Raw genomic sequence first — 21,906 nt, 5'->3', positions numbered from 1 at the left:
TACATACATGGTGATTGTGAAGGAGAACAGAGACGCCTACTTCTGCAGCCCTTAAGCGAGCACGGCGCAGAACGCGCGTTTGTTCTCCGCCGTGCGTTCACTCCCCGTGAAAGACGCGCCCCTCGCTCCCTTTCACTCGCACATACAGCGTTCGGCGCGCGGCGACGATTTCTTCTCCAAATGACGTCATACGGAACCTCACGGCGACGGCGACGGCGACGCCGACGGCAGAAATCTGCTTTTGAGTGTCCATATAATTGCTATCGCAATAAAATGAACGCGCTGACGCCGAGAAACGCCACGTCTAATCTGTGCGCTGAACGTTATGGTCGCGTCTAATGCAGGTACCCTACCAACGCTTCATAGATAGCACAAGGCCTGTGCATTTAGATCCTTGACGTCGTGATATCTTGCCCGACTGCCATAGAATGTAACGGGGATGCTCCCTAGTAAGCCGCGGTTATTTTGACGCCACCGGCTTTCGTATAGAACTGGGCTTGACAGTGGAGATTTTGATCCAAGTAGCATCACGTCATAAAGCAGAGTGCACAGGCCTGCTATCTTGGAGGCGCTGGCCCCACGCGTCTTGATACTTTCGGCCAGTAATTGGAACAGGGACAATGCTGGACACCAGCGTGTTTTATTATTTTTATGCGTGAGTGCAGAAGCGTCGTGAGAAATGCTCCGGTAGCGCGGACACACTCTGTTTCAGTGGTGGGGTGGCTGTATGGAAGACAACTTCGCCGGAAGCTTTTCCAGAGGACGAAGACTGTAAGTGGAAGGAAGGTTTTGGAAAAGGGAAATACAAGGAAAGAATAAGAGAGAGAAGTTAACCAGAATAGACTGTCTGGTTTGCTACTCTACAGCGTGGAAAAGAACAAATAGGAAGATAAAGGTATAATGAAGCACGAAAGTACCAGCCAGTTCACATGACTAAAAATAATATGCTATCTAACTTACTGAATAGTCATATATTCTGCTTCACCAAACGCGACAAACTTCAAGCTCTTTGGAAAGATTCGAAGGTATTGATTTCAATCCATATCTAAGATACTGCGGTCGCTCTCCTCCACATCCCAAGAGTGGGCTGACTTTGTGTTTCCTGTGAAACACATGATCAAGGGGCAGGCTATAATGTTACAAGCTATAACGATATTAGTAGGAGTTAGTAAAAGTATTAGTATAGTATAAGTATTAGTTTGGAGGCGTCGAAACGTATACAAAGCGAAAAGGCCAGAAACAGGTTGGCCAGTTCCACCATCAGGGGCACGACGTCTGCCATGCTTTTTAGGCAGGAAGGGATATAAACACAAGTACAAGCCCTTCCTCTCTCTCTTTCTCTCTCTCTCTCTCTCTCACACACACACACACACACACACACACAATACAGCTGTCCCGATTTATTACCGAATAAAATATAACACATAAATTAAAACGGACAACAATGAGGGACAACATTTCTAACTCAACGTGAGCTTTTTTTTATATAGCCTGCGTCAACTGAAATGCAGCACTGTCTTAAAAATTCGAAGCGCACTTATATACTGACCCCCATTCCGGTAGTACTACTCAAGAATCATTAATCCCTGCACTCATATTTTCCCAACATAGTTCACGTCATAAAATCAACACCACTGTCCGTCTCATGCTTTCGAGCTCGACATGCTCACCGACCGGAAACGGAAGAGCGCGCACATTACAGGCGCAGCTGACGAAGCCTCCACACTCGCTTCCTCTCTTCCGACGGCACGCGCCAAAACGCGGGGAGACAATACCAACCGCCCAAGGAAGCGTTCCCGCAAAGTGTGTACAGTATGGCAGCGTGCAACCACACGCGATGGAAGCGGAAGTGTTTTCGGCGAAGACACCGTTCAGCCGTTCTATTTTACGATCCGGTGAGCCCATTGCTGAAGCCTTAGTGAGAACAGAAGCCGCGTGCGCGGACTCCCAGGAGCGAACGCAGAAGCAGCGCTCACGTGGAAGTAATCGGGAGTTATGGAGGCACGCCTGAAAGAGCCGCACGATGTCGGTGTTCATTGTTTGCAACTGTTTCCCTGCTGCGCGCTGCTTTCCGCCTCCTTTCATTCTTTATTCAGCGGTTTTGCTACATACGTTTAAGCCAGGAAGCCTACTTCTGCATCGTTATTCACATTATGTTATTCTTGCTCTTCGTTTACGCAAAGCGCTCGCGTGTGAGTCACTGTTCCTTTTTGTTCGATGACAATAACGTCACCAATAATAATCGAACAAATATATAGTCGCTGATGAAAACGTCTGCTTCGCTTCCACGTAAACGCTTCAGATGCGCTGCTTTCCTGATCGATGTTGCAACGCGAAGATAACCAGGGTACGTATTCTGGGCGATACTTTATCACTTTCGATAGTATCACTTCGGCGATACTATCGCCTCGGCCATCAGGCGCATGCTGAGCAAAACCGGATGAGCTGATTGGCTGGTTGAGTACTACGTCACGCGAAGGCGATTATATCGCCGAAAGTGATTGTCCTAGAATACGTTACCCGGTCTCCGCCTCTTATCTACAGACTTGCATTTTACGATAACTGAGTAAAGGCAAGCGTGAGGTATACTCTCTGTGGCGCTCTGTTTATTGCACGCTTCGAAACAGGTGTAGATATAGTACATTATGGTAGTAGTACTCTCAATACTAGAGACTTTATTCTAGTTTCATTCCTCATAAATGCCGTAATATGAAGGAATTCCTAACAGGCGAACATCTGCGTAAAATGAGCTTCTCGTATCAAGTGCGTAACATTGTAGCGCCTAGTGAAAAAAGGTAACTCGACCGAAAACTAAACAGCGAGAAAAAATAAGAGCACTACTGCACTTACAATGAAAGCTTGACACTATTTAAGCCTTGTATCTTCATTGGGAGGAGCACGAATCTACGTTTCACAACGTAAAGTGATGAAAATCGATAACTTTAGACTTCTTATTCAGGTTATCTGCACTACTTACGCAATTACTGTTCATTAAAAAAGTGTTATAAAAACGCAGCTTAGTTTTCGACATGATGAGGGGGATAACTGTCAGTCTACTGCCGAACAATTCAGCACACGACACCCATCAGTTTAAAGCAGCCATAACACGAGCACTGTAGGAAGCGCATCTGCAACTTGTTAAGTTACTGGGTGTGCAGTTCAAAAGTCGTTCCGATCCGAAACTATGCCTCGAACACGTAGCGAGGAATTCTGCCTACATTGTCGACAATTGCACGCTTCTCTTCACGTAAATTTTGATCATTTTACGTTTCAAGAAGTATCACACCACGGAGCCTTACCTCTTGTGATGTCAGCAGTACTTGGTCAATGAGTGGCAGATGTGGCCTCGCGCAGCACCATCATTATCGAGGACACGAAGGTCAGCATGAAAGCCAGTTTTCCATCCTGAAGCCGACAGGGATTAACGCTGCCGGCGTCCCCTCCCGGCCTGCTTCGCTTTCAGCCGCTCACGGTGTACTACTGCTGTAAATGAGGAAGAACACGTCTGGAGTTTTTCTCGCTCTTGGTACCATCTAGGTGGTGTGCATATCCTCCTGAGACCCCTTGTACAATACATTGCACATTGCCTTCCACTTTTTTTTTTCGAAATTCACTCGGAAGTGATTACGCAAAATATTCACTCTGGGTGTGAAGTACGGTGCATGTGTAACTACTGTAAAGAAGTGGTTTACTCATATTCTTGTCATCTGCTTTCGAGAAATTTGACAATAAATTGGTCTAGACCTCTGTGTCATCCCACACGGCCGAACGACTTCGAGGAGTATTTCGAAGGCACCGAGATTTTGTGAGAATACCGGACGCGCCAGCAATATGGCAATGTACTACACGTAGTTCCATCTTCATCTCAGCGTTTAAACAATGAAATGCAGTCTTTGCCACAGCTAACATGAGGAGATGATGGAGATAGTCATTTTTTTCACGCACATGGAGACGGAGCTTTTGGCATCTATCCGTGGTATTATAGCGCCCACCGATGCCGCAACGCGGGCTCTTTGGTCGGCGCTCTCAGCCGGTGCCTTAGCGCCAGCTGTCAAAGAAGTGAAAAATTAAGAAGCACAGCGCGTGCTCGAGGCGCAAGCTCGGCAAGCGCAGTGTCGTTCTAGAAGCTAGCCACGCCGGTCGTCACAGCCGCCGCTCGGCTCACAACCTTCGCCATTTTGAGTAGGGACGACGGCACGGCTCGTACGGCCGCTGTCACGTCATCCTACAGTGGTGCTACACTATTCAAAGTTCAAAAATTGTTTTTCAAGTTCATGACATAACAATAGGCAATAAAAACTACCTTGAAGAGCGATCATGTCCCGTTGTTGTGTCCGGGTCTCAGGAGGATATAAGACATTCATATCGCCTGCTCGCGCACTTCATTGCAATCCTGGACCTTCTACTGGTCTACGTCCATGAGTCTGCACTGGCTAGCGTTCGCTAACGTATCTTTGTGTCGCAGATAGAGGTGCTCAGGTGCCGCGTTTGCCGACGAAAAGGACAACTTCGCCTGAAGGTACACCACCACTAACGATGGCGAAGCCGTCTCGAGATTCTTGGAGAAGCTGCCTTAGAGAAGATTCTTGGAGAAGCTTGGAGAATTTAGTGGTCGCGGAGTCTCTCACAGAATGTTAGTTTTTTTTTCTTTTTTTATAAGAACTTTTGTTTTCGTGTACTGGCATAAGCTCTACAAATACTGACCACACAGATGTGGTGGTTTGCGTGGCGACTGGACGTCCATGTACTGCAGATGCTCTTTGACTATACCTTCGCTCCTCCATCCCTATTTCCTTTCTGCCTTTAGTGGTTTTCCTTCGCATTTCTTAACATCTCTGTCTTATTTCTCTATATTTTTGTATGTGTGTGTTTGGGAAAAAGCCGACCAATACAGACCTTCGTCTGTTCTCCCAAACTATAGCTAGAGCTGATATCTCCAGCTATTATAACGCTTTCTCCGTATCTCTCGCTTCCCGGACTGGCATCATTTAATAAAATTGTGATATGACGATTTATTAGACGTCTCACGCAATCGAGGCAGTCCACAAACGCTGATGGTGCGCACAGCGACAGACGCAGGAGCACTTCTTCCTCTTCTTCACTACAATGGCCCCCGGGAGAGAAGATGAGCCATCCTGGCGACCTACGGCGTAGGTAGGATCAGGGGGTCATAGTATGGCTTAAGTCGGCTGACATGAACCGTGTCACGTCCGCGATGTCTAAGGTCGTGTGATGGCGTCACAGGCTCGACAACGTAGTTGACAGCCGAGGTACGGTCGATGACGCGGTAGGGACCATCATAGCGTGCAAGAAGTTTGGTTGAAAGGCCAGGGCTGTGAGGTGGGATCCACAACCAAACAAGGGAACCAGGCGGAAAATGTGGTGTAGGCACGTTACTGTCATGCCGCAGCTTTTGGCGACCTTGGGCGGCGGTCGTAAGGGTACGGGCGAGCTGCCTACAGTCCTCTGCGTATTTGGCGGCTTCAGACACTGGCGTGCATTCAGAAGCGTCGGGTCGGTATGGGAGCAGGGTGTCCATTGTACACGAGGGCTCGCGGCCATATAACAGAAAGAATGGCGAAAAGCCAGTGGTAGCTTGTGTGGCGGTATTATAGGCATACGTGACGAACGGCAAAACAGTGTCCCAGTTACTGTGGTCCGAGGCAACGTACATAGTCAACATGTCACCGAGTGTGCGGTTGAACCTCTCTGTCAAGCCAATAGTTTGCGGGTGGTAGGCGGTAGACTTGCGGTGAACGATGCTGCATGCAGCGAGAAGGGCTTGTATTACTTCGGACAGGAACACACGCCCCCGGTCGCTGAGCAGTTCGCGTGGTGCTCCATGTCGAAGAACGAAGTTCCGCAAGATGAAGAAGGCAACGTCACGCGCAGAAGCCGCCGGAAGTGCGGCAGTCTCGGCGTAGCGCGTCAAGTGGTCGACGCCTACAATTATCCATCGGTTACCCGAGGAACTGTAGGGAAGTGGCCCGTATAGGTCTATGCCGACGCGATCAAATGGCCGGGCCGGGCAGGGGAGCGGCTGTAACTCGCCAGGAGGGCGCTGTTGAATTTTACGCCTTTGGCACGCCGTGCAAGCGCGTACGTACTGGCGCACGAAGTGATACATGCCGTGCCAGTAGAAACGCTGCCTCAGCCGAGTGTACGTTTTCAGAACGCCGGCGTGACCATTATGAGGAGCGTCATGGAAATAAGCGCATATGTCAGTACGCATGTGTCGTGGTATCACAAGCAGCCATTTGCGACCAAATCAATAATAAATAGATTGAAGAAGAAAGTAAAATCAAAGGAAAAACATTTAAAGAAAACTCATTTTTAATTCGAGCAGTTTTGTAGCCTTCAACAGTAGAAACATCAATGACTAAACCATGCCAAAAGAGAATGAAATTTGTAATTACATGTAATGACGACACCAAAGTACTGGTTTCTTGGCGCACGAGGTTAGATTAATGGACTTTGATAATGAGCTGCTGCATTGTCCTTCAGCAAGCAATATTTTGCCCTTTCCAGCAAATACTCAGAAGGCGCAAAGGGAAAATAGCGATCTTAGACATAATATGGACGCCTTTCCCTTTCACAGAGCGAGATGCGAGAGAAGAAACATCTATGCAAACCCAACGCACATGTCGGACCCCATGTGAAGCGAAGCTGCAATGCAGTGGTTAAGATTTTATGCACGACAGCAAAGCTCTTTGACACAAACCTTGATTTGTACGGTTGGCGACAGGGATCCGGCGATAACCCTGGTCTCGTGGTAGCACGGATCCAACCCGCTGTCGCCAGATGATTTTCTATGAAGGACGGGCGCCACTGCGGCGATGTCGGTTTGACCTGCATGCACCGAAATACAGCAGCGAAATGAGTAAACGTGTAATCACCTAAGTTTGTTGTGTCAGAGTATAAACTAGAGACAAATGTTCCCCCGTGCACGATACTAAAAATAATACCAAGCGTGTGCCGGTAGCAAGCAGCTTTGCGTGATCAGTAATAAAGATAGCGTAGCATGCTTATCATCATCATCATCAATTTCCATACGTGGTTACAGAACGTTACTGAAAATCACCAAGAGCAAGAAAAACGAGAAGGGAACGTCTAATGGTTAGCTGGATATAAATGTGGTTTCATTCCCCCCCCCCCCCTTATCTTTTTAATACAAATATAAAATCAGCCCGACTCTTGACCAATCTTCCCGAGTGGGTAGGTACCACTCCTTTTAAGAATATCATCATCATCATCATCAGATTCGGTTTACCATTCACACCAAATGAACATAAACACGGAGACAGAAAGAGAAAAGCAAGGAAAAATCGCATGCCGAGAAATCGGGGGATGTTGTTACGTATTCGGCGGCTCGACGCCGAGAGCGGCAGGACGACCGGCCCAAGGAACAGACGACCCACGCAGTGCCAGGAAGACAATCACCTTTATTCTTGCAGCGACGCGCTTTTTGTGCGCTACGTAGCCAATCAGGGTGTGGCAAAAATAAAAAGATATCGCGGCAAGCGGGGCAATCTTATCTGCAGGTCCCAACGTAGAGTGCGACCAGCACCGCGAATGTTACAATGTACAGCGTGGTATCCTGCTAAAAAAAAAAAAAGATTTTTTTTCCTTTTCGCAAGTATACAACTTCCCGGCTTTGCAGCAGATGACTTGTGGTTGGTGCCACTGGCAGCTATAAAACAAAATTCTGGGTTTTATGCGTGCTTTTAACCATGGGGGGGGGGGGGGGGGGGGGGATCTGATTATTAAGCATGACGTAGTGGGAGAATCCGGAATAATTTTGGCCACCTGGGGTTCTTTAGAAAGTGCGACTAAATCTAAATAACTACACGATCGTTTTTCATTTTAATGCGGCCACCGCGGCCGGGGTCAAACTCACGACCTCTAGCTCAGCAGTGCAGCGCCATAGCAACTGAGCTACCGTGGTGGGTACTGGAAAATTTCTGCGCAGGTCTATCAGTCCATCGACGTAGCTTCAGCCTGCACTTGCAGCTAGAAACGCCAGCAAATTGCTCCCTTTCGTAACCGTGTTCCGGCAGATCTTGTGTGCATGTTCGCGAATGTTGTGTTTGGGACGCGGCCCTAACGAGGATCGTCATTTGTAGTTCCACAAGAACATTTGTATATGGTGAACTGCTCACGAGCATTTGTTTTCGTGCGTTTACGTTGAGAGTGTCTGTCTATATGAAATTTAGAACTGCTGTCTCTATACGTTTTGTCTTTTCCCTTTGCTTGAAACATTCGCATTGGTTTGAGTACATGTGCCAATTAAGAGGAGAGGAGTAGCCGGTACCGTATGCCGGCGCCAGCATCTCCTTGAACGCAGATAAAAAATAAAGTGAAAGCCGTACATTACAGTATTCTCTTTAAGAGTAGATGGCGCCATACTTAGCACCATCGCTCGTGTCGTTGGCATTGATCCAGCTCATTAGTCGTGGTAAAGGCAACTTTACAAGTTCTGAGAACCTGTTCAGCGCTTGAATATCTCCAATAGCGGACGCTATGACTCGTCAACCACCACCACTCTTTTATTAAGACATTGTGCTTGCGTTACTGACCATTCGCTTGAAGGGTTGAATGAGAACTTCTTTTTTAATTCCGCCCGCATATAGTGCTAGTGGTTGGGAAATACATGATTCGTGCACGTTTTCGTTTTACTCACTGCCTCTATACCACCGTAATTTATTTTAAATGATACGATGACGTGGCTACGTTCGAAAGTGCGCTCGATGTTCCCCGTGAGAATCTAAAGGACTTACCCGACATTCCGCACTTGCTCGTGATGAGATCAGGTGACTGGTAGACCACGTCACCAGAGCCACACTCGCAGAAGCTTTTCTGCGGTGAAGACCTATGCACGCGTAAGAAAAAAAGTAGCTGGTCATTCGCCGTCAGAATGGGTTGTTCTATTTATTTGAAGTTCGCTTCTATCATCATCAGCTCATATTATATTTAGTTTGCACTAATATTTCTCTCGGCCTTTGCTTCATTGATTGATTTTGAGAGGTCGGTTCAATCACTGTCACCGTGTCGCTGCTGATTTAGGATTTCATGTTGATGCACCACAATTTCCCGCAGACAACAACTTTGATGTTTTTCTTTCTCTCAAGTGGTGATCAGTAATCTTACTTGTGCACTCAGAATGCTAAAACAAACATTCCAAACGTACTGCTCGCATTGACAGCGAGCAAACAACCTCCAGAATTCCTGGAGTCCTAGCACACAATGGCCGTGGTCTCACTTCAAATCGATACGTATAGCCTGCCCGACGGAATGACTCACAGTGGCGTGTAAACTTACAGTGGTATACACAGACGCATTCGAATGCACTTTTTCTTCCGAGTGCGCGATAATTGCCGTGTCGTGAATACTCACAAAAGGCCTTTGACAGGAATGATGCCTAAAACGCATTATGCGTCAAAGTACCCTACTGTGCTGCATATGAACCCAGCAGGATAATCGATTTGATTGTAATCATAGATCTCTGTCAACTTTACATATATTGATTATTTACTTTCAGGACTTTTTGAAAACAATGACACTTGTGTGCGCGCATATAACACTGTTTTTATTGCATAATCGACATAAATTTCCGTCACTTAATGTGGGTGGAAATGGGTCATTTCTTCAGTGTAGTTTTATTCTTGTCTTGTTTACATTTATGCTTATTTGTCGACTGAGTATGTTTGTGTGTTTGTGGTATATGTGGCGTGTTACATGGAGAAAGGGGCAGCCTCAATTTTCTAAATATATCTTTGGACAGCCGACTCCATTGAGTGTCTGCGTTCCCACTCATCTACTGTTAGTAAACAACAAACAACAAGGCAGTACCTGAAACCACGCCACATTAAGCATGAAATGAGTGACATCATAGGAATTTTGCAGCCATCGGTAAGATTACATTTATTTGTTTGTTTATTTATTCATTTATTCATTTGCTTATTTTCGTATTTGTTTATTTTTGCATCTGTTTATTCATTTATTTATTTTTTAATTTATTTTTGTACTTGTTTATTTTTGTATTTATTTATCTATTTATTTGCAATACCTACAGTGCCCGTGTGGGGCATTAGTGCAGGGGGAAATAAGGCGGGGTGACCTACTGCCCGAAGGTTATATTAGAATATTTGGGTTAGTGATGAGTAAAAAAAAACACGTTTACGCTTGCAACCTGCTCAAAAACAACGCATGATGAAAAGAGAATCGTATGACTTACTTTTGAAGCTGGATGGATTCTTTCATGCCTGCTAAGGAACGAAGAAAAAAAGATGATGGTAAGGTCCTGCACGTTTCAACCATTCGCTGCAGTGAATCGGCATGCTATCATCACGTTTATAAAACCACCGTGAAACCCCCAGCGGCACATTTCATTGACTGAAAGTTCAAAGCAATCTATGCGTTAGACAATATCGCAAGGCAGCCCACAATATCATCGGGAAACGCACAACGCTTCGCAAACGCACAAGCCTTGATTCACTGTGCGGCAGGCTTCTATTTCTGTCTCCCGTTTAACGCTTATCGCTACGCTCTCTGAAAACTTTCGCAAGAGCACCAACTAAAAAAATACACCTAATTTACGGCTCGCTGCTTTCGGCGGGAATGGGCGAAACGATAACGTTTACTAACAACCGTAACCCGCCGAGCGCGTAATTAAGACGAATCGGCACCTCACCATCAAGCAAGTGAACTGCTTGTAAAAAGAAAAGCAACGAGATAATTACTCCATGCAGCCTAGCGTTCTAAACTCGTTAAAAAATCCTGATCCTTCTTTCCCCGTTTTACAGCCCACGGAACAAATAAAAGAAAAGGCAAAGAATATTAACCTATCGATTAAATCTTCGTTTTCCTTCTTTTTTACCTTTCAGAGCAATTAAACTTTGCTGTGCATGAGTAGAATAAGCGGGGGCGGTTATAGCCCCACAAGAGAAAGAAAAAGAAAAAAAAAGATATAAAGTAGTGACAGCGTGAGAAACGATATCTTTCTCTTCAAACTGTTTGTTCGTACCTTTTCGCTTTCGTCTGTGCTTTCGATATTTGGCAACGGTGAGGCAGACTGTCGCACATGCGAGGGTCACCACTACCGTTGCGAGAAAGCCGAGAACATGGCCTGGCAGGGCGGTTGCGTTGCCATCTGCGCATTAACGAGGAGGTGAGGCAGCCGCGCACGGGGTGGTCTTTCTGCGACCACAGGTTGACCATACGGGGTGGTCATTTCTTAAAGATTTACTGAATTTTTGAAAAACATCGCCTGTGGCAGAGCTTGATTCGAATCCTTGAGCTGAATTATTCGAAGAGGCGGACAACACTTGCACGAGAAGCAGAAACACATAATCAATTAATTGACGACAATTCACTAATTAACTTCTTAATTATTTACTTTACGGCGCACATTGCAATTCACTAATTGTATCCGGTGAGTTTGCAAGGCATATCCACTTAGAATGAATTTTGAGAATGGCATGGGTTTCGAGATGTGCGCCATCAGACTAGTGGCAAAAACTGCAGGGTTGTTCCACTTAATTTCGTCAGAAAACGCTCTTTTATGCATTGAAGCTGAAAAGTAACTGGAACGTCGTTGCATTTCAACGAACACTTTGGCAATAAATATCTTGAAATTCCAAGGGAAGGGAAGCGCAGTCGATGACGGCTAAAAATTAGGTGGGGTGGTGAGATTAGGAAACTTGCAGGTGCAAGTTGGAATTAGCTAGCGGAAGACAGCGGTAATTGCAGATCGCAGGGAGATGCCTTCGTCCTGCAGTGGACATAAAGATCGGCTGCTGCTTGATGATGATTTAGAAACTGGTGTCATCCTGAAAATTAATTCTATATGCATACACCTTGCAAACTCATCGGCTACAATTCGGAAATTGCAATATTGCCACATGGTGTGACACAGCAAGGGGACTGAAGAAGAAGAGAACGAGGTTCGTCTCGGCATCGCGCGTCGACGCTTACGTTTCGTAAAGTGCAAACGCCTGGATCCTCATTCAGCGGGTATACCAAGTAATTACCATAAAGTAATTATTTAGGAGGAAATTAGTTGTATAGGCGTTTCGATTTTTCATGCAAGCAATGTCCGCCTCTATGAATAATCCAGCTCAAAGATTAGAATTATGCCAGATGCCACAGACGATTTTTAAAATTCTGCGTTCTTTGCGTAATCAATATACAGCCAAACAAACAAGAAAGCGGGCATTGGATTGGTAAGTATATAAATCTCGTGCTGGCTCAATGAACCAGTGAATGAGTTGCTGAACGGGCCTTTTTTTTTCTCTTTCTTTTTTATTTCTTGTCCCTTTTTTTTAAGTTAGTGATTACAAAAATATTTCAATCATCGTACAGCTGTGCGCTTGTTTATTTGCTACAGATACGTCAACTGCGCTCACCAATGGTTGCCGCAGGCTCGGCTTCGTGCAGCAGTCGTCGGCCCGCAGAAAATCGCACCTCCATGACGCCGCTGCGGCCGTGAGAGTTGGAGGCGTAGACGCGAACGAGGTACACTCTCCCTAGCTGCAGCCCCGCAAAGCTGAACTCTGGCCACCTGGTAGCGGTCGCGTTTATCAGCGGCAGCAGTAAAGACGGCGACGAGGCTCTTCCGGAGAGCAGCTCGGCGAAGAAAGTCACTGGCAGACCACCCGTGGGGCCTGGACGACACCTGACCGCAACGCTGTCCGGACCTTTCCTGGCAACGGTGCAGTTGTGAGGGTCTCCAGGGGGTGCTAGGAAGCATTGAAAAAAGAAAACAGGAATCACAAATAAAAAATACACAAAAATCTGCCTCTCCTTGCTGGGACCCATACTGTAATAAGGAAATTGATAAACTTGAAAGAATTCAGCGCCTGGCTGCACGGTTTATTTGCTCCGACTACAAAACTTCGTCGTCAGTTTCTGGTATGTTAGGCCAACTTGGACTGGATCCGCTCCATGTGCGCCGTAAAATCGCCAGGCTGAAATTTTTTTTACTCATTGTTTCATAATCAAACTGGTTTAGCAAATGCCACATATATTACCCCTGCTCCACACAGGTCGGCACGTATTTTTCATTCTAAAGTAGTCCAGTCGTACTTTGCCCGCACTAATATCTTTCAGAAATCATTTTTTCCACTTACGAGCGAAGAATGGAATCATTTACCGGAATTTGTTGTTGAATGCACATCTTATGTTTCATTTGAAAAACTACTAAAAAATGTTCTTTTGTAAACCCTCTCCTGCTTGGGCAGCATTGCTGCCTGCAGTATTGTGTAAATAAATAAATAAATAATAAATAAATCTCTGCCATCACTGCGAACGCTTGAACTGTCGGTAGCATCATAAAACACAGTCAATCCAGATTAACCTGTTCCGCAAAAAAAAAAAAAAAAGAATCATCATCCTCCAGAGCTTCGCTAGGTTCACTGCAGTCATGAGGGCCTGTCCCGGTAATTACCAGTCATCTCTTATTTGTGCCAGCCGACTGCAGCCTGCACCTTGAAGCTGAGGATTAGAAGGAGGATCCCTCAATCTAATTATCAGCCAACAACGACAGCGGTTCTTTCACCTGCGCACACATTCAGTAAATATCTTACTGATGGCCTTATAGTTATTCAGCTCAAAGCATGACCTGACCTACTACACTTTCATTTACGGTTAGGAACATCCGCTGTCCGCTTTCGTTCTTCTATAGGTGCTGCCATTCTCCAAATTATCAGCATTGAGCCTATTATATTCCGGTCTACCACTCCTGGCGTGGCCCTCAGCTTTTATTAACTTTTGTTTGTTTTCCTGCAAGGTCAGGTCTAGATGTTATTAGTATACTCGCTAGACGTATTGACTATACGCTTCTCTTTTCATAAAGGAGCAAAAACAAATTGATGATGACGATGATGTCATGCTGGGTAACCTACCGGGTGGCACGATGCGGAAGATGCACGGTTCCCTCTGCTTTCCCACGTTGTTTGATGCCCAGCAGAGCAGCAGGCCGTACTCCAGCTCCCTGCTGGCGACAGCCCGCGCGAGGGCCCGGGTTCCGTTCACCGCCAGGCTGTTGATGCGGCCCATGCGCCTCGTGGTGTTGGCCAGCCACTCGAAGTGCAGCTCGTCGCTCGGGTTGGCGCGAACCTCGCAAGCTACACGCAGCTCTGGCGACGCGGCGTACTCCTCCCGCTGGCCCTCGGCACACTCGGGAGCGACTGCACTCGCGAAAGCAGCAAAGGAGTAGAGGATCAGACATATACGTATAGAGAGAAATGGGCGGAACACTGCACGTAGAAGTACCTGTATTTAGTTACGCAACTGTACGTGTTTATCTTCTGTGGCTTCCCCGACGCATGTGCAGACTTTTGTGTTCATGCTTTCTGATTGTATCCAGTGTCTCTCGCAATATTTTGCAACTTCATTTTGTTTGCCACGTGACAAGGAATAGCCGGTGCCACTAAAGGCGCCAGTCTTTCCTGTTGCATCCTGTCATTAAAAGAGAAAAAAAGTGTGCGTGCGTGCGTGCGTGTGCGTGTGTGCGTGTGTGTGCGTGTGCGTGTGCGTGTGTGCGTGTGTGTGCGTGTGCGTGTGCGTGTGCGTGTGCGTGTGCGTGTGCGTGTGTGTGTGTGCGTGTGTGTGTGTGTGTGTGTTTGTGTTTGTGTAAGGGGGGGGGGGGGGTCACACGCGAGAACGATGCGATATCAAATGACATGGCGCCGGCACGGGAAATTTCTTATCGCGGCGGTCAACAATTGGGAGTGAATATGACTGTTTTGAGACCAACTGCGCAAGTACTTCCAATTGTTGAAAGCACCAACCTCAACGCACTTTAGGTGAACGAGTAATCAAGAAATCCTAAATGATGGAAATAACTGTATAGTAAACACATCGAACCGCCGGTACAGATAGCGCAGTGCAATAATTTTGAATGAAGATGGCAACGAACAACACCCAACGTTGCCATCCAAGAAGACTCAATCACGTACAAAAAAAAAAATAATAAGAAACGAAATCAAGCGAAATGGCTGCTACTTTTTACAGAGGAGCTGTCTAAGCCGACCGTTAGTCCGTGCAGAGCGAAAAGATATTGTGAGCCGATCCTGGCGGTAGTGCAGAAAGGGTTCAAGCGCAATGGCACCTACTCCTGTTAACTCGCGAAGGTATTTAAGCCTAGCCCAAATACGTGGATAATAGCTTGCGATCGCGAATAGATAGCCAATCAATAGCTGATCGATCAATAATCAACAAATTCCGGAAAATGCTGGGGATGACTTGGTAGTGCTTAGCCTAGCCCAAATACGTGCCCAATACCTTGCGATAATCAATCGATAGCCAATCAATAGCTAATCGATAATCAATCAATAATCAATAAATTCTTGAAAATGGCGGGGATGACTTGGTAGTGCTTAGCCTAGCCAAACTACGTAGCCAATCAGTTGTGATAGCCAATCGATAGCCAAACAATAGGTAATCGATAATAGATCAATAATCAATAAATTCCGGAAAATGCTGGCGATGACTTGGTAGTGCTAAGTGCCGATCAGCTTCGCTGTTTCTTTAGCCTTGCGCCACTAGTGCAAGCTACGCTAATTTTTTCGAAACAATATTAAACGTTTACAACTGTCCCGACGTTGAATGTTGGTGTGTTGAGGACTACTCACACGTGCGGCCTCTACGCCGTTAAATTTTTCGATATCACATTCTTACTAGAAGGTACAAATATAGTGGAACTGTTAGGCGCTATGTCTTTCAGCATAAGCGTGTTTGAAATAAAGAAACCAAGCACTAATTCCCCTTCGATGTTTTACACTGATACATTACCCCAAAAATACTTTGAACCAAAATTAGATCGTGTGGAATAAATTGCAGTTATACATTACCTTAAAAAGAAGCATTTCTTGTTCTTTATATTTTCTCCAGAAATTCGCACCTACAGATTTTAGCAGGTGCCGATTATAGACACCACAATTACGGTACATGCTCCGATAAGCAACACGCAGAAGGCAATGCGCACGCGGAGGGAGTAAAAATATATATACATGCAAACGCACTTTCCACATAATTTAACTTTTTCTGCAAGAAATATAAACGGGCCCACGCCGCGGTCGCTTCCTCAGCCGGCAATATTTTCGGCTCCAATAAACTCGCGTGTAATGGAGAAGGGGGTGTCTCCGTGTCTCCTATAAGGTCTTCGCGCTTCTTAAACAAAGGAGGTGTATCTACAAGCGTTACGGCGAGCTGAAAAACCATTCCTCACCCTTTATGCTGCGTTTGTTGCCATAGGATCTATCAATCATGCACAGTGTCGAGAATACCGCAATTACTTGCAAAGGACCTGAACCTCCCTTGCGTATAAAATGACCGCATTACGCGTCAGATTATCGGTCGCCGAAGAGATAGCTCTCTCGGGAAATGAATGCACCCGTGCGCTTTCTTTGTCTTTGTCGACAAGCAGTTTCCCGTGTTCTCCAGGATATGTTAATACTTTTCTTGACTGGTGTCCTTCAGGCTATTTCTCTCTCTCTCTCTCTCTCTCTCTGTCTGTCTCAAAGAGATCCCCTGCCTCCCTTTCCTTCTCCCTCAGTCCTCCATCCCTCCCTTTTCTGGCCCTCAGAAAATTCAAAGTAATCAGCCTGTGGTTTCTTCCCTTACTCCCTTTCATCGTTCATCGATGCGCTGCTGTTATCAAACCGAATAAAACAGAAATAATGTAATGAAGCGAACAAATTTGTTAATCACGTTGTCAATGTCAAGTAGCACTTTGGGATAAGTTCAATCTTTAGAATAATGGGAAAATTTTTGAATAGCGGATACGCACTCACATAGAAGCATAGCGCAATATCGGGACACTATCAGCGAGAGCAGGAGAGCTGGTGCGTAATACTTGAGACGCTGCGGTGCACCATCGAACCGCGCCACAGGCACTCTTTCTTCGCACGAATCTTCCTTTATGCAAAAAAAAGGTGCAAAAATATTTTCACGGTCACTACATCTCTCTCGACATGTTTGCATCATCAGATAAGTGTATAATACAATCTATTCTTGCTAAATGTTACGCTTGATAGAGTTGAAGCACTCTCGCAAGGTGTCACCAGTGTCTACAGGGTGATCAGTTTCAAGTTTACCAGAATTTTTAAAAATCGCCTGTGGCAGATAGGAAAATTATTGCCCTTGAGCTGGATTAATCGAACAGGCGCACATTGCTAGCACGAGAAATTGAAACGCATATTCAACTAATTGTCAAAAAAATGTCGCAGTTTCACCCGAAAGGCGAAGTATCAATTGCGATAGCAAATTAGTAGAAAGCTATACGGAGTAGGGATATTAGTTTTATCGGCTGCATAAACTAGTACACATTCGCTTACCAACTGAGTTAGCGTGGTGTCAGTGCGCACAAGCAAACATGAATAGATCACACTGAATGACCGCAGACAACCACTGTCAAAACGCTGGCGTGCGCAATCGCGAACGCCGCAGCGAGCGACGGTTCGTGCGGTCTATCGCTTCAACGGAAACTGAGCGGCGAAAGGCACATCGCACACAAAGGTCAGAGCCGTGTGGAGATCACTTTCAAGATACGGTGCGCACGACAGCCCGCACCGACGCAAAGTATAAGTGCGCAGTTGTTGGCAGAGTAGAAACTGCCCCCCCCCCCTCTCCCGCGCTGCCTTCCCGCTTTCCTCCTTTCGCGTGGGAGATTGAGTCGCCAGTCCCCCTTGCGCCCGGTTGCAAGATATGCATTTGGTGCCGCAGCACAGCGTCGCCCCCCCCCCCTCCCTCCCTTCCTTCCTCCCACACCCCCACGGCTATCGCGCGATGGAAGTCGCGTTTGCTCTCCGCCGTGCGTTCGCTGTCCGCGAAAGCACGCGTCCCCCGCGCGCTTTCACTCGCACATACGGCGTGCGGCGACGATTTTATCATCACCCTTGGACTTTATATGGAACCTCACGGCGGCGAAGACGGCGACGGCGGCGGCAGAAATCCGCTTGAAGTGTCCATATAGTTAATATCGCAAGAAAATTCCCAAATTACCCTTTCAATTATTTACTTTGCGGAACATTACGAATTGCAGCCGGTGAGGTTGATAGACGTATCCACTTGAAATGAATCTCCAGGATGACACCAGTTTCGAGGTATTATTTCCCAAAGCGTGGAACGAAGTACAGGGCCGTTCAAGTTACTTTTGTGCTTCAATACATAAAGAGCGTCTTGTTAAAAAATGTAAGTGGAACAACAGTGTATGTTTATGTTTACGGCGACTTTGATTGCGCCTATCTCCAAACAGCTGTGATTCTGGAAAATCTTTCCCAATGCATACGCCTTGCAAACTCACCGGCTATAATTCGTAAATTGCAATACGTGCGTGAAGTATTTAAATAAGAAGTTAATTAGTAAATTTTTAAAATAGTTGAATGTGTGTTTTTATTTCTCGTGCAAGTAATGTCCGCCTCCCTGAATAATTCTGCTCAAGGACTACAATTATGTTATCTGCCAAGGGCAATTTTTAAAAATCAGTGAATCTTAATAATGATCACCCCGTATACTGCCGCTCGCATCTACGTTGTCCTGTAATGCGGTATACGACTACTCTCACACATTCTGAATCCGCCAGTCTTCGCAGAGCCAACACGTACACCTTCTGGGCGAAATTTTTGCCCGTGTGCTTGCGTTGTAGTGCACGTTAAAGAACCCCAGGTGGTCAAAATTAATCTGGAGCCCTCCACTGCGGCGTGCCTCATGATCAGAACTGGTTTTGGCACGTAAAACCCGAGAATCAATCAAATCAATCAACACGTACCCTAGAAAATTGCTACTACAAAGAGCGGGTACGCTAAGCGATGTCAGTAGCTTTGTGGATTACGCACGCACACGCACATTGTTTTCGTTTAGAGTAGCGGCCTTTACGTGGCTTGCGTAGCTGACGTGACAAAACAGCAGCGCCGAGGACAGACGCTTCGAATCGCACCTTTCTTCGTGCTTTTCCTCGCCTTTGATTTCGCTTAGCAACATATGACTTCGAGGACAAAGTATTAGCGATTGAATGGTCGTCCTGTTTCATTGAAGTTGTCTGCTTTGAAGCCGTAAGGCTAACGAAAATCCCTACTGTTGTCACGAAAGTACCTTTCTTTCCGTCTGCCAAATGGCGTCACAGTATTTAATGGTGATGACACGGCGCGCTCCACTAAACCCTATCCGTGAACATGAGTATAGAATACTGCAGCATGTTCCCAAGCGTCCACATGCGTGCTTCTGGAAACAGTGCGTTGATGGCACATTAAAATTAAAAATTGTGAAGTTTTGCGTGCCAAAGCCACGATCTGATTATGAGGAACGCCGTAGTAGGGGACTCCCGAATAATTTGGACCGCCTGGGGGTGGTGGTCCAAATAACGTGCACCTAAATCTAAGTACACTGGTGTTGTTCCATTTGGCCCCCATCGAAATGTAGCCGCCGCGGCCGGGATTCGATCCCACGACCTCGTGCTTAGCAGGCCAATACCATAGCCACCAATCAACCACGGCGGTTGATGGCACTGTCACCATCGGTTGACGGGTCTATCATAGCCCACAAGGAAGCTTTAAGACTTTTTTGCATATTAACAGAGACTGGTTAGTTAGATATGCGGTTCTGTACACAAGTGACATGGAAAAAAGACGCTCAGACTGAGCAATTGCACGCGTCGGTCACCAGGCTAAACACACCTGCAGCAACCACCACCACCGCTGCCTAATATCCTATAACGTTGCCTCTCTATACCGAGAACGTACATAACACGGACAGGCGAATCTGGTTGCTGTATCCCTCGCCCAGGCGGTTCGAGGCCAGGCACTCGTACAGTCCAGACTGCGCCCTTGTTACGTTCACCAGGTCGACAAACTCGTCGCGCCACTCCAATAGGCGGCCGTCGTGACGCCACCAGATGGCGGTTACAGCGGGGTTGGCACTCCAGTCGCATCGAAGAGTCACGTTGTCGCCCTCACGTGGTCGACGATCGGATGAAGTTAGTGACATCCTTGGCGGATCTGCACAACAATGCGGTCAACAATATTACAATGTCGAGGGCTTTGCTAGTAACAACAGTTACTTTCACTTTTTTGCTGTAGTCGCCTTTACCTACGCCCCAGCAATATTAAAGAAAAATAAATAATATTATCTATTCTTATGGACGTTTTACCAGCGAAAATGTTAGGCAGGGCAAACGTGAGGTCCACCTCAGCCACTTGTTTAAGTTGAGAAGCGGCGTTTGAGCAGCACTTTAGGAGAGCACACTACACGGTGTTCCCTGAGAGGATAAAAGCATCTCTTGAGCGCACACACACAACACAGACACACACACACACACACACACACACACACACACACACACACACACACACGTGTGTGTGTATGTATACACACATACATACACTCACCCATATACGAATATATGTGTGTGTATGTGTGTACGTATGTATGTATGTATGTATGTATGTATGTATGTATGTATGTATGTATGTATTTGTTAGGACACGTACAATCAACTACATTTCTCGTCGTAATGTAAGCATTGCACGCAAATCTGCCACCAAAGTTGCGGTTATTGTATACCAAGCTGGAGTCGCCAAAATTCCGATGCGTGCTCCGGCGTCAGCTGGGCAGCTTTTAAGAGAGGAACGTTCGTTGCGCACGTTTGTTTCCGACCGCCTCCCTTCCAATTTCACTGAGTGCGCCGAAAGACACAACACGTCATAAGAGGAACATAGCGTTGCAGCATACTTTTTACGCCGCACCGGATGCTTTCACTTCGCACTGCAACATTAGGGCCTTTCGTTTTTCGTTTTCTTTTTCTTTTTAACACGAAAGTGTTTTATGCCGGGGTCCACCAAGACTTCACTGACGTATTTCCGTCACGGAAATACGTCATAGAACATAATACAAAGAAAGAAACCAGAAGAAAAAGTTCCACAAACATGCAAAATTTGGAAATCGAACCCACGACCTCTCGGTCCGCGACGATAGATCGCCGAGCGTTTAACCCATTGCGCCACAAACGCATTTGCAGAGAGCTACACAGACGCGCCTTATATATCTAACACTCCTCCGTGTACCCGCGCTCTTGCTCGGGGCGGTGCCGCCGCCTACGAGTAGAAAAGAGAAGTACTGCATTATGACACTAACGCGCACCGACAGTGAACGCTTCGGTGGTCTCAGCACTACGACGCCTCGATGCCCGCATTCGAAGGGACGCTGGCATCAAGAAGCACTACCAACGCCACCTAGGTGGCGTTCACCGTACTCAGCACAGCGGAGCGTGGCCTCCGCAATTAGCTCTGAAAATGTTTCTGAAGTTGATCGCGGAGGCTGCAATTACGACGCGCTGTACGCGCTGATTTGACTCGGTGACGATTCAGTTACGTGCTTTGTCTTGCGCGTTGTATTAGTGTGTCAGTTACGTGCTTCGTCTTTCGCTGTTGTGCTAGCGTGTGCAGCGTAGTGCAGCTTCCATATGCACGACGGTTGCTCATGGTCATCGACGTTGGTAGTCGTGATGGAGGAGACGTGCCACCAGGCGTCAGCGTGGGTGCATCAACGCCTAAGGGCGCTTTAGCCACAAAACACCAATAGACATTATATATCAATGTGCAATAAACATTACACTACTTCTGTGAAGACACGTTTCACTTTCGTGTTCTATACCGATTCCTATATAAGAGGGATCAACCACATTTTTTCAGCTTCTTTCATTTTGAACAATCTGCTTAACACAAAGTAGTCTAGAGCATTTCGCGCTCCACCGTGTATTCCCATCGACAACTGATACAAACTTTCGTTTGCTAACGCACGTATCTTGCCTTCACGCAAATAGGACAGTAACCCATTATTTCGACGACAAGCAACCTGTGAAACCACGTAGTTTCTTTCGCCAAGTGAGTGGCATGTATACTGAGACATTTA

At 46.4% G+C, this 21,906-nt stretch overlaps 1 protein-coding gene across 3 annotated transcripts in view; it reads right to left on the bottom strand.

Moving 5' to 3' along the window:
- Positions 1-631: 631 nt before the first annotated feature.
- LOC119457028 (uncharacterized) overlaps positions 632-21,906 on the bottom strand; it is a 334,439-nt gene continuing 313,164 nt past the window's right edge. The window contains exons 18-26 of one of the 3 annotated variants that reach the window (XM_037718852.2): positions 19,740-19,994; positions 13,902-14,186; positions 12,405-12,737; positions 11,024-11,149; positions 10,235-10,265; positions 8,778-8,869; positions 6,722-6,849; positions 3,300-3,483; positions 632-769 (exon numbers count right to left, since the gene is read on the bottom strand). In XM_037718852.2, the coding sequence (XP_037574780.2) occupies positions 3,478-3,483; positions 6,722-6,849; positions 8,778-8,869; positions 10,235-10,265; positions 11,024-11,149; positions 12,405-12,737; positions 13,902-14,186; positions 19,740-19,994 (1,256 nt within the window). In that variant the 3' untranslated portion in view covers positions 632-769; positions 3,300-3,477. The remainder of the gene's footprint in view (positions 770-3,299; positions 3,484-6,721; positions 6,850-8,777; positions 8,870-10,234; positions 10,266-11,023; positions 11,150-12,404; positions 12,738-13,901; positions 14,187-19,739; positions 19,995-21,906) is intronic. The other 2 variants (XM_049669783.1, XM_049669782.1) reach the window with 2 other exon arrangements.

This window comes from Dermacentor silvarum, chromosome 6 (genome assembly GCF_013339745.2).
Source record: "Dermacentor silvarum isolate Dsil-2018 chromosome 6, BIME_Dsil_1.4, whole genome shotgun sequence".
Taxonomy (NCBI): Eukaryota; Metazoa; Arthropoda; class Arachnida; order Ixodida; family Ixodidae; genus Dermacentor; species Dermacentor silvarum.
The sequence above is the reverse complement of the archived record's forward strand: the minus strand, read 5'-3'. Positions and strand labels throughout refer to the sequence as shown.